General features: G+C 46.4%; 2 protein-coding genes across 5 annotated transcripts in view; one reads left to right on the plus strand and one right to left on the minus strand.

Annotated features, from left to right (window-relative positions):
• Positions 1-13,422, minus strand: part of HPS5 (HPS5 biogenesis of lysosomal organelles complex 2 subunit 2) — a 45,556-nt gene extending 32,134 nt beyond the window's left edge. Inside the window, exons 1-5 of one of the 4 annotated variants that reach the window (XM_075928107.1) lie at positions 13,278-13,422; positions 9,435-9,607; positions 7,776-7,886; positions 5,407-5,471; positions 4,555-4,747 (exon numbers count right to left, since the gene is read on the minus strand). In XM_075928107.1, the coding sequence (XP_075784222.1) occupies positions 4,555-4,747; positions 5,407-5,471; positions 7,776-7,886; positions 9,435-9,542 (477 nt within the window). In that variant the 5' untranslated portion in view covers positions 9,543-9,607; positions 13,278-13,422. Of the gene's footprint in view, positions 1-4,554; positions 4,748-5,406; positions 5,472-7,775; positions 7,887-9,434; positions 9,608-12,668; positions 12,806-13,035; positions 13,159-13,256 lie in introns of those variants that run through there. The other 3 variants (XM_075928105.1, XM_075928106.1, XM_075928108.1) reach the window with 3 other exon arrangements.
• A 124-nt stretch (positions 13,423-13,546) lies between these two features.
• Positions 13,547-16,643, plus strand: part of GTF2H1 (general transcription factor IIH subunit 1) — a 37,634-nt gene continuing 34,537 nt past the window's right edge. The window contains exon 1 of the mRNA XM_075928109.1: positions 13,547-13,768. The gene's annotated coding sequence lies outside the window, so the exon portion shown is untranslated. The remainder of the gene's footprint in view (positions 13,769-16,643) is intronic.

Below are 16,643 nucleotides of genomic sequence, written 5' to 3' on the forward strand. Positions count from 1 at the left end.
ACTTCAGTGAACTATCCACATACACAGTTATTCACATACGTGCTTGCAAGAAGGGGGCCTGGTCTACAGCGTCTTGTAATTTTTTTCCCCATCAATATACACTTAAGGCTATGTCTTCACTGGCAGCTTCTTGCGCAAGAACTCTTTTGAGGAAGAGTTCTTGTGCAAAAACTCTTCCAGAAGAGAGCATCTACACTGGCATGTGCTTTTGCACAAGAGATGTGCTTTTGCGCAAGAGCATCCATGTCAGTGTAGACGCTCTCTTGCACAAGAAAGCTCTGATGGCCATTTTAACCATAGGGCTTTCTTGCGCAAGAAGTTCATGTTGCCTGTCTACACTGGCCTCTTGCGCAAGAATAGTTGCGTAAGAGAGCTTATTCCTGAGCGGGAGCATCATAGTTCTTGCGCAAGAAGCACTGATTTCATACATTAGAACGTCAGTATACTTGCACAAGAACACACGGCCAGTGTAGACAGGCAGCTAGTTTTTGCACAAGAGCGGCTGCTTTGGCACAAGATCGCGCCAGTGTAGACACAGCCCTATATTATATCCATTGTTGCATATCATAGTCCTCTTTTTTTTGTTAGTTCTCTTTCTATGTAAGTGTCTCATTTATTTAAGACAGCAATAGTTTCCCTTAGGTATATTCCCATAGGGATCTGCTAAATTAACTTAGCTACATGTTTAAGTTGCCTACATATGCCAGAAAGTTTCATCGTAACTCTGTCTAAATACCATTAATTAATAATTCTCTCAGATGCAGGAGCGGCCCCAGACTAGCTACCAGCAACTGACGCCCTAGGCGAACCATGCAATTGGCTCCCCTACCTCCAAACTCCTCAACGATATTGCACCACCATTTGGCGCCCCATTGTGTCCCATTTAACTTGGTGCTTAGTTCGCCTATAAGGACGGGCCACCCCTGCATAGCTGACTTGTATGGATTGTGGGACATACATCAAGTAGCACACACAGATAACACTGATGCACTGAACCAGTTGTAGCACAAGTGCAAAGCTTGTTAAAATTCTCTAATGTAAACAGGTCACAGCATGACTATTAAAGCTTTGGGTATTATTTAGCTTTAATGGACAGTTAACATTTTGGAAAAACTGTCAGTTTCAACTGTCCAACTCCTTCAATTCAGGATCCAGTGCACATATTATATAGTCTAGAGACACTTTCTCCCCCTGTCCTTCAACTAACCCCAGTAAAACCAGGGAAGGACAGAGCTGATGTATTTGATTTCTAAAATAAAACAAGATTTTTGTCTTAGATAAAGAAGGCCTGAAAACCTTTTTATTAATGTATCTATACAGGTTGAACCTCTAAAATCTGGGACTCTCTGATCCAGCGTCATCTGTGATACTGCCGGAGGGAGCACATCCCCAGTGGGGCTGGAGCAGTGGGGAGCACAGCCTAGGGCTGTAACAGTATAGTTGATAACTGATTACCAAAAGCTTATAGGTTAATGCTGTAGACTGCTCACATCCCGCCCCCAAGTACATTTTTTAGCAGGCTGGCCAGCAACCCAACTGAGTCTCAGCTTGCGCCAGGTCTGGAACCTACCCTCACTGCAGCTTTGCATTTAAAGTGTATTAGGAGACAAGCAGGCAGGCAGCCCAGCTCAGTTCCGGCTCGTGCCGGGTTCAGGAGCTCAGCCCCCCCAATGATGCTGCCTCTGTATCAGAGGCAGCGGCGTGGGGTGACAGACAGCTGGTCCACAAGGGGAACTGGTTTTTAAACTAGCTCCCCTCATGGAACAGCTCCAGCCTGGCACCCCACACTGCTGCCCTAATTCAGAGGCAACAGCATGGGAGTGGCCAAGGCTCCTCAGGAGTGGGGCCATAGTGCACTGGCTGCTAGCCCCACCCCGGGGATTATAGAATGGTCAAGTAACCAATATTAAAAATCCCTAGCACAGCCGTGGCCAGGGCTGACAGCAAGGAGCGCAGCCCCAGCCGGGGTTGGAGGCGCAGCGTAGGTGGAAAGGGGAGGGACAGCCCCGTCAGGGCTCGTGGTGGGGTGCATAGTCCCAGCTGGGGTTGGAGGCAGCAGGGCTGGCAGCCAGGAATGTAACCCTGGCCAGAGCTCGCTGCAGAGTGTGCAGCCCTGGCCAGGGCTGGAGTCAGCAGGGCCAGTCCCTGTTCAGGGCTGGCACCATGGGGGCTGCAATCCTGGTCAGGGATGTCACTGTGGGGGGGCTGAAGGCAGCAGCAGGCAGCACAGAGTGCAGCCCCACCAGGAAGCAGAGCCTACAGCTGGATAGGGAGCCTTGACCTCCCCTTGTCTGGCAAACTCTGTGGTTTGGGACCACTCAGGTCCTGAAGGTGATGGACAAGAGAGGTTTGACCTATATCTCTTTCTACATATATCTTTGAGTGTATCTGTCTGTCTGCAAGTCCATTTGTTCAAGATCTCCTCCTAAATATTGAGAGCTAGGGCCTCCAAATATGGTCTGCAGCTTCTCCTCCTCCTAACTTAAAGCAGGGCTCAGTTGTTCCAGAACAACCTGAAGCCCCAGGAAGTACTGTTTTCCACAAGATATAAAGGGTGGGGCTGTTGTTCAGATGGATGCGCTACTCAGATCAGCAACTGGGGGCAGATGCCTGCAGGGGAGAGGTACCCTGCAGCATGTCCACTGGTGGCAGCCATACCACCAAGGGAATGGCCAGTAGGACCAAGCCACTGCCATCTTGCCTGCCAGTACACCAAGTAAGTAGCCACCCTGTCCCAAAACTTCCCCCCTCCTCCTCTCGACTCTTGGCCCCTGGTGGCTGGGGGAAGGGGTCGAGAAAAGGCCTGTGCCAGATGGTATCCTCCATCCAGAGCACCTCCTCACCTCTCCAACCCTCATGGATAGCATCATTTTCACATTTATCCATGACTCTTTTCATCCATGCCTTCCCCCACACCTGTCCTGCAGGGCTGGAGCTCCCCACTCAGGGTGTTGCAGCCAGGCATATGGGACTGCAGCAACACTCAGATTTGGCCTGTCCATGACGAAGAGGTGGCTGGACCAAACCTGAGCAGTGCTGCAATCCCGAATGCCTCCTTACAATGCCCCAAGTGCGGGACTGCAACATTCAAGGGAGCACAGGTTAGGCTTGCTCTGAAGCCTCATCCTTTTCCATGATAGGATTGGGATTGTGGTGTCAGAGCAGAAGGCATTTCCCTGCTGCCAGAACCTCTTTCTGCGGCAGGAAAAGGACTCTGGCAGTAGGACACGCCACTGTTAATTACAGCAGTGTAGACTAGGGATGTGTACGTGCATTCGACTATACAATTAACAGATAAGCCTTGACATCCCCCACATGGAGGAAAACAGGAGCCAGTGCTGGGGGGACCCGACTTAAAATCCAGTTCCCCTCCCCTCTCAGCACTAGGTCCGTGATGCCACCCATCCACTCCTGCACTACTGCCTCCATGGGGGGGGAAAGGGGAGGAGGGCAAGGGAGGTTGCCACAAAGCAGCCTCCATCCACAGGGGGCCTGAACTCCCCGCAGACAGAGGCAGGGCTCTCCGTGGACAGAGGCTCGTCCTTAGCAGCAATCCCATGGATAGGGTAGGCAGAGCAGCCTCTGTCCATGGGGAGCTCGGACCCCACTGAACAGGGGCTGCTGCCACTCCGTGCTTCTGCCTCTGTATGAGAGGCAGCAGTGTGGGGAGGCAAGCAGCTGGGCTGCATGTGGAGCTGGTTTTTAAACTGGCTCCCCTCATTGACTGGCTCGTGCCTGGCATCCCATGCTGCTGCCTCTGATGCAGAAGCTACAGCATGGGGCGGCAAGGGGCTCCCTAGCCGTGGGGCCGGAACACACTGGCTGCCAGCCCCACTGCCTGGGATTATAGAATAGTTGAGTAACTGATAAGAATTCATAGAGTTACTCAACTACTCAATTACCCAACATCTAACATCCCTAGTGTAGACATGGGAGGCAATGCTTGAGCATGTAGAGAGCTGCATAGAGTATATATTCATGTGTTCCCCATGGAGGACACTCTACTCTCCTAAGCCATGTCTACACTATTTACTGCTAGTGAGGCGTGCAGTGCCTGTACTTTATATGCAGCTGTAAATGTAGACGTACATTCTGTACAGCTATAGACTCATTCTATAATTGTGCAGAAGTACCATAAACAGAGGAGCATCAATCCTTCCATTACTCTACACTATTTAAAGTAATAGTCAAGACAGAAATAGTGGACTTATGCGCAGACTTCTTTTTAGAAGTTGTGCCATTGGGCAGAAAATCCAAACTGAACTCAGTGTCTGTTAAAAGTGGTCAATGATATCTCTAAGTTGAATGATAATGTACTTTGGAATATTTACATTATATTTAACTTGCTGGACTGCATACATATACCAAACCAACTATTTATACCAGTATCTGGAAAAAAAAATCCAGCGCTCCTGACTGGTCACCAAAATGAGCAGAACTTAATTTGCTACTGAATTCTTTTCCATATGCTGATAACCATGACAGACACAAAAATTCATCTGTCCATCAGTCGGAATTTCCTCTCATTGCAATAGAAAATGGGTAACATTTTACCTTTCCTTGTTTAGACATGTTAATCTTGATAGCAGACACTTTTCCCACATGATCTCCTACAAAAACTCGAAGCGTAGCTGTATCCCAACAAAGAGCTGTTATTTTTTTGCCCTTGTGCTCAGTGGAAACATAAATCCGTTCTGGCTTCCCACGACGCTCATGATTGAGTTCCCAGACTACTACAAGGCCTTGACTGTAACAGTTAGGAGATTTACATTTAAGAGAAATGGTCTTTCGAAGATGACCATCATTTCTACCAATAGTGAAGAAAAACTGTTTGTGGAAAAGAGGCAAGCTAAACAAAGACTTTATTTTAATATAAAAGGTTGCATGTTTGAATTCTAGGATAATGAAAAGTGCTAGACTGACAGTTCTGAAAATCCAAGTGCTACATTTATCCAAAGGTAGGACCACTGCATGCTTCCACACAGCAACCTAACATTGTACATCAGCCCTGACTGGGAGGGTTGCTCACTCAGTTCTTGGCCTCTGTTCTGAAACTGCCAGTAGAAGTGTCAGTTGTGAGCTAAATACATGCAACTAACTGGAATTTCAGCTACCCATTTCACTTTTTCCCACTCAGGAGACATACTTTCATACGTTGCTGAAATGTCGCAAGCCCTAGCTAACGAGCAAACTGACCAGCATGGCTATGGTATAAGTTACTCCACAACAGCTCTTTCTGTGGGAACTCTTCAGAATAATTACTCTACTAGAAAAGTGACGGGCAGCTACCATTCAGGTCAATTTTCTTTTGTAGATAAGGCCTCAAAATTTGCAAATCCACACCAGAAGAGTTGCCTTATATGTTTGGAGTAGGAAGGGGACAATTAGTTTAATCAAATCTCTCACCTGGTGGCAACAGCGACATAATCTTCATCATATAGAGAACAGGCAACCCGGGAAATTGCACCTTCCTGAGGCAAGAAAGACTAGTCAAGTGATGCAGTAAGTAGATTTACAAGTGCAGTAGTAAAGTCAGTTCTCATTAGTACATTTAGTTATAAACAGTTCTTATCCTCTATCTGCAAACTACAACAAGAGATGAAAGTCAGTCTACATAGCCACTTCAAGTGTTCTTGGATTCTTTACCTTCTCTTCAGTTTTTTTTAAAGTGAACTTACTGTTATAAAAAGTATAACTGGTAGCCCTGAAGACAGAACCTCTGAATTTATCCACAGAAGAGGACCATAAATAGTGACAATGGAAACTACTTCGACGCAGTCTAAACAACATCTCAAATTCTGAACAAAGAGGAACCAGCTCCACGCGACAAAGATTTGGTTTCCAAGCCCATAACTGTCAATTTGTTTGAGATTATAACCAGTCTATCCAAAAGGAACTGAAAGAAGTTGGTGGTTTCAATTCACTAAGCAGTGTTAAATTGTAGATATGTGATCACTGTGGTTTAATGTTGGATTCCAAACTGATAACTCAATACAAAGGCCTCCATAATGAATTACCAATTACCAGTGCAAACAGGTTCACTTGACAATCTATTTTAGCTAGGGAGGGAATAGTGTATCTGGCTAAATGATTAACCAATAAGCAGGTATTAGCAGCAACACATCTCCCTCCTCCCCCTCCACCCCGCCCCTCCCCAGCTCTGAAAGTAATTTTTTTTAGTAAGCTTGCTAGCAGGATGTCTTATTCCCAGCTCATTCCAGGTCCCAGCAGCTACCACCGCTGCAGCTCTGCTCAAAATGTTATTTAGTCTGCCTTCTTGCCAGCTCCTAAATAACTTTTTGTGCAAAGCCACAGTGGAGGTAGCTGCTGGGAGTTGGCATAAGCCAGGACTGAGCCAGCCTGCCTGCCCACTGGCTCCTAGAATGCTTTACTTGCAAAGCTGTACCGGGATTGCTGCCAGGACCCGATGCGAGCTGGGGCTGAGCCAGCCTGCCTGATGGCTCCTAAATAACTTTTCTTGCAGAGCTACAGCAGGGGTAGCTGCCGGGACCTGGCGCAAGCCGGGATCAAGCCAGCCTGCCTGCCTGCCAGCTCCAAAGCTACTTTCAATGCAGAGCTGCTTGTTGGGTAAACATATAACTGACAAAATAATTGTCAGCTACACAGTTACTGGATTACATGCAATTTAACATCCCTAATTTAAAAGACAAGTGTCCTGAACATGGAAAGTAAGTACACGTTTTGTATTAGACAGCATCCTCATCTCTGTGGACTTCAGGTAACAAAGCGGATCTTTCGTATGGTCTTTAAGCCAAATGCAAATCTGTGGTTATATATTTTTTTCAATTGTAAACATGACTCAAGTTTCCTTGAAGTGTAACTTTGAAAAGTAACTACATAGAGGAGAAATCCTAGCATAAAGGATAACAATAAAAGCATAATCATATCTAAAAAAAATGCTGCCAACTGTCCGTCTCAACAAGACCAAGAAAAGAACACAACAGAAACTTCTTTAATAGAGGTGCCTCCAAATCACTTGGTTGACAAGGACCTTTAGTGATCTCATCACCTGCATCAGTTAGAAATCAAGACTTTTAAATAAAACCTTTATTCATCCATCATCCCCCCACAAAAATGAAACACACCATTTGATACCCTAATATTGCAGCGATTGAATAAAGCAGCTTTTTGAAAACTGAGCCACCACCCTTCCCGCAGAAAAATTAAATCTATCGTATGTGGCTTAAAGTCAACAATCCTTTAATTTATACATTGTCCACGCTTCCTCCAGCCCAAGTTAGTCTTTTAGACTTTCATAATATACTCCCTTCCCTCTCTTATATACAGTGAGCAGAGTAATAGGTAAAAATGTTAATATTTATAGAATCATTACTGGCATTTGAATTAGCACTCGTTGAAATAAATGAGCCAGACGACAGCGCAGTTTGTGTTTCGGGTTCTCTGCAAATTCAGATAGATGTCTCCAAATTGATTATGCTGACTTCATATTTTGAAGGTTTTGTTCTGAACCATGACTGATATATTTTTTAAAAGGTAAGCTATAACTCTGTAGAACTGAGAAGCCTATGCATCCTTTCAGACTCCTCCTTCACTCCCACATGCACACACTTTGCAAAGCACTATTTTTGCATACAACAGCATCTCTCGCTAAAGACAAGTAAGGAAATTCAGCTTATCTGGATAATTCAAACAGTCTTTACATTCCTGGGACTTAATATAAAGATACCATTTTCTTGCTTCTGCAACTGAAATATTACCCTTCCTGAAGGTTTACATACAATTCTTAACCTTACCTTATGAGTGAGGAACAGCCTTTGTTTCCAGCCATCTTTTTGAATCAGGTTTAGTCCCCCTCCTGAACTGCCCAGAGCCAGCCATTTCCGAGACACGGCTATACATGTGCACTGAAAGAATTACATCACATGATGGCTACATAAATAAATGTAAATTCCACCGATAGTGGCATCTCATTTTTCCTCAAAGCTGCTTTTTAAAAAGCAAACAAAAAAAACCAAACAAACAAAGAGCCCATTCTGAAGTATGTAACAGCAAAGTCAAGCTGTCAGAGAAGTGTAACAGTGCATTCTAAGAGAAGAATGAACAGCAAAAGCAAACAAACTTGAGGGCTCTTTCCCTGAAAGTATTTTTTGTGCTAAAGGTCACAGGAAAAAAAAAAAAAAAAAAAAAACTTAATTCAGGTTTTTTCCCCAAGGTTTTTCACAAGTACATTAAAACTTGTTAGGCTACATTTGTTTAAAAAACAAGGGCAATTTTTTTTATAGATCTGCCATCAATAAGCTCAACAAACCGTTCTATCCAATGATTTATGAAGTTGTTCAGAATAACATAGCATCCAGTTAAATTTTAACCAATCATCCAGTTTCATGGGCTGACCAAAAAAATAACTGTACATCGTAATACAAAATGTTTTAACTCAAATTAAGTGACTATGCTCTCAGAATCTTTGGGGTTAAATATTGCATTTTTTCCCCTGTAACTGACTAATCTATTCTCCAAAGTACCTTATATTAATAATTTGCTTCAAAAAAACAGAATTAGGCAGCAAATTATTGTGACTTTAAATGAGGATAAGCAACCATTTTAAAAATAACATGCAAGATCTTTCTATTTATTTGATTACAGACAAAAGATGACCCATCTTTGTGGGCATCCTGCAGCTCCTATCTGTTCTTTCAAGCCACTGCTCCTGACCATGCAGCTGACAGTTGTAAAACTGTACCCAAGCTTTACATAGCAACTATCATGTCATGATCTGTAAATTGCTGCTCTGGAAGCTAGTATTCAATCAGCAACCTAGGCTGGGGACTGAGCCGCATGAGTAGCCCTCCATCTCAGTGGGTCACAAGATTGTCATAACCAAGACAGTCTCCCAAGATAGGATGGTTTTGCTACATGTGCTACATAGAATTTGCGGGGTCTGCCAATTGAACCATAGCAACAACATTGAGTGGATGCTGAGGAAGTGCACAGCTCTTAAAGTCAATATTGAGTTCAGTAAGCACACAGCTGATCCTGGGCTTCACAGGGCACTGATGCTTTGAAATGCCATGAGGAGCATGGGCCCTGGGGTTGTTTCTACACTTCAAAGACGAAAGCGCCCTTATTGACTAATTGAATAGTCGATGCAAAGTGCATCGACTATTTGATTAGTCAATTAATCAAAATTTAACATCCCGATTTCACGGACAAGCCACATTAGTAATACAAGTAGGAAAAAACCTACACAGATGGAAACGAATGGAATCTAACAACCCAGCATGTGGGCAACGGTAAACAAAATGTCTCATTGCCCACCACTGTTTTGGAGCTATACAAATGAAAGTAATTTTATGCCAACAATTCACCAAGCAGTAGCATGACAAAAATGTGGACTTCTGTGTCTGAAAAAAGGAAATAGTATAGTAAATGCAACAAGCATGAACCAAACTGACCTTCAAACGACTGGAATCCAACCTGAGTGCAGAAAGCAATGGATCCAAACATTCGAATTCTGCCAGTACATGGCTGTAAGATTCTGGTATCATTGGCACAGATGTCATAGAATTAAGAAAGTCTGGCAGTACTCAATCATTGGTTCATTTTTTACTGAAGCTTTTAGCTGTCCCTGAAAAAATTAATTAACAATATAATCATTTCTTCATCAATTACAATTTACCTTCTAGTCCTACCTTGTTCTTTGAGGCTTAATCTATACTTGAAAAGTTTGCTGGCACAGCAATGTCCCTTACAGCAGAAGAGGAGAGGGAGTTGTCACACTCCTAACCCAATATAGCCTGACAGCTAAAGCCAAAGTACAAACACAGCTATAGCAGCATATCTTATTTTGTTCAGATAACTGGTGGAAGATATATCAGCAAAAGAAAGACTTTGCTTATATAAACTTTGCCTGTACTAAGAGGATTTGCTGGTATATCTATATAGGAAAACCCCTTTTAGCACAAAGACTTAAAACTGCTCATAAAGGTCTGAAGGAGGGAGATGTTATAAGCCTCAGACTTGATCCTGCAACTGGATCCTAAAGGTCTTCCTGCATGGATTTGACTGTAAGGTCAGAGACCTAGTTTGTTTTGTCTGTGAATTTACATTGAAATTAATACATGTTAATCTGTTGGATGATCTGCAATTTGATTATTCCTAAAGATAAATATTTGGTGGTCTCCCAGGCAATCTAGCCCTAGCCCATTCACCAGAGTTCCTCATAGTGGGCCATTGCCCTGCTTTGGGAAAGCCACTAGCAGGTCCATGCCACTTTGTTTACTTAAATGGTGTAGCCATGAAGCCTCATGGCTCCCACTGGCAAATCTTGGTTGGAAATGAAGAACTGGGGTCAATGGGAGTCGCAAGGACTTAATGTTTAACCAGTTTAAATGGGATTTTATATTCCTAGTCAGTACAGTGATTGGCACTGATTTAACCAAATTAATCTTAAAAATTGATTTTTAGTTAAATCATTGCAATTTTACTCTGTGGCAACGTTCCTCAAAGTGGCCATGGCCAGGCTAGAGTGACCCCACCCTCTGCCACAGACAGGTGCTGATCCAGCCAGTTGGAGCAGCCCCTGCCTGCCACGGGAGGGCTGAGCTGGGCTTGCCACAGACAGGGGCTCTTCCGGACAGCTGCCTAGAGCACCCTCTGGAGCAGTTTCCTGCCCACAGCAGGTGGGAAGGTGCTCCAGCACCTACTGGTTAACTAGAACCAGTAAGCCTCACCCATTAAGGGTGAGCCTTACCGGTTAACCATTCACATCCCTAGTACTAACTACTTTAAACTGATATTACACACAAAATTGTTGTTAAAATATGACTGTTATAATATCAAGCACTCAAAAGTAGGGATCTAAAACCTCGTTTAATTAGTTAACTGGGTAAGCTTTAAGTTTAACTAGTTAAACAAGGCAGGCAGTGCAGGGGCACAACCAGGGTGGAGCACCCATGCCTGCAGTGCACGGGGCCAGGCCCACTGCAGACTGCTGCATCTAAGCTGGAGTGCTCATGCCTGCAGTGGATCCCGCAGGGCTGGCATATCCCCCTGCCCATAGCAGGCAGGGTGCTACTTCAGTCCCCACTGGTTAATTCTAACCAGCAAGCCTTACCTGTTAATGGTGAGGCTCACCAGTTAGCCATTAACACCGCTACTCAAAAGTTATGTACACTATGATAAAGCCCTAACTATGTACAGTAAAACTCCAGTGGCCTGGCATCCAATGGTCCGGCACCATCTGGAATCCAGAAGTGCTCCGGGCAGCCGGACAATTGGAGCAGCTCTGCCCCCGGCTTCCCCGAGTCAGCCGCAGGTCAGTTTCAGCAGCAGCTGAATCAGGGATGCCTGGGGCAGAGCAGCTGGGGTGCTGCCGGGTTGGTACCGTAGTGCCAAGGGGCACATCCCCCCACTCAACCCCAGACTCCTCATAGCCCCCCCTTTCCAATAGTCCAGCATATCTGATAATCCAGCACCCCCTGGGTCCTAAAGGTGCCAGATTATCGGAAGTTTACTGTACAATAGTTTCCACAGAACCCATCGTTCATACACTAAAACGTGATAACTATTCAACACTTTTCTTCATACATCAGTGTGTGGCCCCATGTATTTGCCACACACCAACCAAACCTTGCACTGAATACAAAATAGGCTGTTTCCTCATAGGCTTTTTAAAAAACATATCATATTTTTATATTTAATAGGTAATCTTATTTTGTGCATTTCCTAACTTCTGAATGCTTGACTTTACATTTTTAAAAATTACCTTTCTGAAAACTAGAACTTAAAAAAACCCCACAACCCAGAAATGCCATCTTGTGAAATCTTAGTGATGCTACATGTAAATAACGGATGTGAAGGTTTAATTGTTTAACCGATGGGGCTGGAGCATTCTTCTGCCTGCCACGGGCAATGGGCTAATTCAGCCCTGCAGGGGCCCACCACAGACAGGGGCTGCTCCTGCACAGCCCCAGCGGGTCTGGGCACCCCACAGGCCAGAGCAGCCCCTGTCCGTGCCAGGTCTGGGAACTATTCTGACCAGCCCCCACTTGCTGGGCACCCTGGCCCGCTGCAGGCAGGGCTGTTCTGGCATCCCGGCTGGTGCAGTTCTGCCACAGGAGGAGGGGGAGCGGGGAAGAGAGAAGGGGAGAAGGTCTGCAGGCAGGGGCTACTCTGTCTGGACTGCCACAGACTCTGCTTGTGGAAGGAAAGGGATTTTTAGATCCACAGCACAGACCTCTACACTTAACAGGCAGTACTGTTATTGACCGAGGACCAGCCACTAGGGATAAGACACATATTTTGACTGAGAGTTTCACAGGTATTTGCTGACAGAAGAGTAAAACTGGGACTTCTGGATTTCTTGGTTCTGTTCCAGGCTATGCAAGGGAGTATCTCTAAGATTAAGACATTTGTTACACATTTTAGGAGTGATTTGGTCTCACAAACAAAATAGTCTACCCACAACTCCATGCATACAGTACTCTCATGCTTAGCAGTTTGAATCCACCACTTCCCCAAATATGGTTCAGGGAATGGACCCACGCCTGGAAAAGGATTTTTTCACTACCTGCCACAGGCTTTTGACAACTATTGGAAGACACTTTGCCACCTTCCCCCCCTCAAACTCTGCTGGGGAGTGTCCCCACCCGTTCCTCAACTCCCCCCCCCCCCCCCGACCCTTTTACCTCTGAGAATAACTCCAATTCTCATGTCTACTGCCCACAAGCCCGCAGTGTCCGACACACTAGGCACGAGCCCGACGTGGCTATCTGGCTGGGTGAGTGTGGCTAGCTGGCCAATGCACGGTCTAGTAGCCACGCTCACCCGGACAAAGAGCGGCCACGACTTCAGAAAGGGCCAGGAGGTGGCTGGGGGGCCCCGCCCGCTGCAACAGGCTCAGCACAAGCGCCCCCGCGGCAGCCCCCTCCGCCCAGGCAGCGTCTGGCCTCGGCACCGGGACCCCACCCCACCCCACCCGCTCCCGAACCAAGCCGCTGCGCCCGGCGCGGTGCCCACGCGGCCCCTCGCCCGGCTCCCCGCGCGGACACTCACCCCGCCAACCCCCGTCAGCTGCTTCGCCAGCCCCGCCCCCCTCCGCACGGCACGTGATCTCTGACCCGGACAGCTGACACAGCTCAGCCCGCGAGAAAAGTACGTCACACGCACACAACGCCGTCGCCCGGTCACGTGAGAGCGACGCTCTTTTTCACCCCTCCCCCCTCGGGCGGTTGCCTAGGGAAGTCCCCGCCCCCCCCCCCTCAGCGCCGTGGTACCCTGGAGCGGACAGACGGGACCTAACGGGCAGAACGAAAGGGAAGGAGCCGGACGCCTCGCTCTGCGGGGCCGGGTGACCGGGATGGGAGGGACCGGACGGCGGTGGCGGTGGCGGTGGCTGCGTTGTTGGTACTCCGTCACCACCCCCTCCCGCGCACTGTCATGGCGATGGGGAGGGGGGAAAGAAGGAGATACCATCACGTGATCCGGGATTTCTACGGTGGCGGGGAGAGGCTGTCATGTGACCAGGAGGTGTCATGGCGATACCAGCTTTCCTCGTCACGTGACCCGGTCTCCCTCGGCGCGTCGCGGGACTTTGGCTAGTTCCGGTCACGTGCCCCTTGCTGCCCAGCTGCTCCCTGGCCGCCCCATGGGCGAGCAACCGGCGAGACCCCCCAGTAGCGGCACCGGCAGCGGCCGGACTTAGCTCCCGGCGCCTCCCGTCCCCCCAACCACTCGCACTCGGCGGCAGCAGCCAGCGGCGGCCTGGGCCCGAACAGCCGCCCGCACGGTAGGAGTCTGGACGGTGTCCAGCGGCTCGGCGGAGTCTCTCGGGGGGCGGCGGGCCCGTGTCTGGGGGGGGAGGATGTGCCCGGCCGGGGTTCCTGTGCCGGCTCCTGGCGGGGAGTGAGGCGGCGTTGACAGCCCGAGAGCAAAACGCGTTGCGGGTGCCCCAGCCATCCTGCCCTGAGCGGCGGCGGGAGGCGGATTTGTCAAGGCGCCTGGAATGCTCGGACGTGGGAGCAGGAAGTGCAGCTGGGCGAGGGAATGACAGGGCAAGCGTGGCGGGAGTGGACCAAGGGGCGAGTAGGTCCAGTGGCGGTGGTATGAACATGTGCCTCCCCGGGAGGTGGGACTGATCCAGCGTTCCCTGGGGTCAGGGAGTGTTGTCCTGCTGACGGTGCCCTTCCAACTGAGGTAAAACGAAGGTCCTGCCCGTGTGTGTGTGTGTGTGTTAAAGACAGACAGTGGCATATTGCAATGATTTGGCTTTGACGACTGCAGATGTGGCTGAAACCCAGCTCAGATAATCTTGTGCCTCCCTAAAACATGTATATTGGTCATGCAGGCTGCTTCATGCAAGTGGACTTTTGTACAAGTGCAGAATCCCATGTGGGTGTGAAAGCTTGTTTGGAGCAGCTTGTAAGATGAAGTGAATATTTATGAGACTTTTCTTACCACACAATTTTTTTTTCTTATAAGAACCAGCATCCCTTTTTAGATCTTGTTGCCATACATTTTGATTGACATAGGCTTGTTCACATCTCAGCATGCTGGGCTTCTGCTAGGAGTTGAGCCTGTTCACCAGTCAGTACACTGTGCTGTCACTGCGGATAAAAGCACCACTGTGCAGGAGCACAGATGGCATCAACAGGTTTGATGATCCTTTTCTGTTCAGTGTATACTTGAGACACTGAAATTTGGAAAAGGGAGGGATAAGACTGGAACAGAAGGTTAAGGAAGGGAAGAGATGGAAAGGTCACTTCCATCTTGCTTCTGTTCAGCTATGTCACTTGGAATCTAGAAGGAGCAGAGAACAGGAATGGTGGGGGAGGGCTAATTAAAGAGAACATAAATAGTCAGGCAGATGACTTGAAAAGAACTGCTTACTAGCCAGTCTCTACTGCCTGAGTTCATATACAGCTTTGTCAATCCCAAGAGAGGTTTTGTGCCTCCCCGATGGAGTCCCACATGCAAGTAAGAACTATTGACTTATCTGTGTGGTTTTTTGAAATATTATTTATTTTATTATTTCAAGGGCCTTGTTGCAGAACACAGATGTTCAATACCATAACCTCATGTTTCATAGATAATTTACTACTAGAGCTGGGTGTTTAGGCAAAGCAGCAAAAACCTGTATCTAACAGTATGTATTTTTATATTGCTTACTGCATGGCATGAAAAAAATCCATTTACCAGTCTTTAGTGGGGGTCCCTAAGTCATCAATTTCTGCAGGGTTGAAGCTTTAAATAAAACCATGTTTCTAGCCTTCTTGGTTGCAAAGGTAATCTTTTAAATTTGAAACAAGTATAAACTAATTAAGGACCATCTTCCTGAGTTTCAGCTAGAAAACTACTAGGTCTTTCCTGCTAATTTATAGCTTTGCTAAGCAGCAGCAGATTAAGATTAATAAAATGTATCAAGTCAGCAACTGAATTTCATACCTCTTTGGGAGCAGCAGTGACACTGTCATGAATCATGTCACTTTCACAGTGATGTTGCAGACATCAAAGAGAAAGTACATTTCTAAAATATGGAATTGGGAGGGATGGGTAGAGTATTGGAAACCTTTCCTTGCTAGAAAGTTTAAAATGGTGGGATGGGGGAAAGAGTCTTCTCCATTCAATTCAATAGACTCTTGTTATCCAGAGATGGCACAACAGAGCATCCTTCCATCAGCTATTATAGGAAAATCAGTTAGATATATATTTTTGGTATTGCCTCTGAACCTAACCAGTAGACCCATTTTGTCTTATTAGATAGTAGGCATATAGCAACTATCAACTTTGGAAGCCCCAGGGGCCACAATGATACTCTCAGCACATGCTGAGGGCTGCAACTCAAGTGTGGCTGCATAGAAATGCAAATATATATACAAATATATGCAAATAGCTTCTTTCACACTGATGGGCATGAATACAAGATTAAGGCAAGACTACACAACACACAGGTCCCATTTATATTCACATGGATGAATATAATTTGTTGGGAGAAAGTCAACATGCTTTCTGTAAAGGGAAATCATGCCTTACTAAAGTACTAGAGTTTTTTGAGGGGATCAACAAACGTGGACAAGGGGGATCCAGTGGATATGCTATACTTAGATTTCCAGAAAGCCTTTGACAAAGTCCCCCACCAAAGGCTCTAAGTAAAGTAAGTTGACATGGGATAAGAGGAAAGGGCCTTTCCTGAGTTGATAACAGGTTAAAAGACAGGAAACAAAGGGTAGGAATAAACGTTAAGCTTTCTGAGTGGAGGGAGGTAACAGTGGGGTCCCCCAAGGGTCAGTCTTAGGACCCATCCTATTCAACTTATTTATAAATGATCTACAGAAAGGGGTAAACGGTGGCAAAATTTGCAGATGATACCAAACTGCTCAAGATAGTTAAGACCAGAGCAGACTGTGAAGAGCTTCAAAAAGATCTCATCAAACTAAGTGATTGGGCAACAAAATGGCAAATGAAATTTAAAGTTGATAAATGTAAAGCACATTGTATATGTATTTGACATTATATTTTCCAATGTGATGGGGACTAATTTGTCTATAACTACTCAAGAGAGAGATCTTGGAGTCATTGAGGATAGTTCTCTGAAAACATCCACTCAGTGTGCAGCATTCAAAAAAGTAAATGGAATGTTAGGAGCCATTAAAAAAGGGATAGAG

This window comes from Pelodiscus sinensis, chromosome 4 (genome assembly GCF_049634645.1).
Source record: "Pelodiscus sinensis isolate JC-2024 chromosome 4, ASM4963464v1, whole genome shotgun sequence".
NCBI classification, from domain to species: Eukaryota; Metazoa; Chordata; order Testudines; family Trionychidae; genus Pelodiscus; species Pelodiscus sinensis.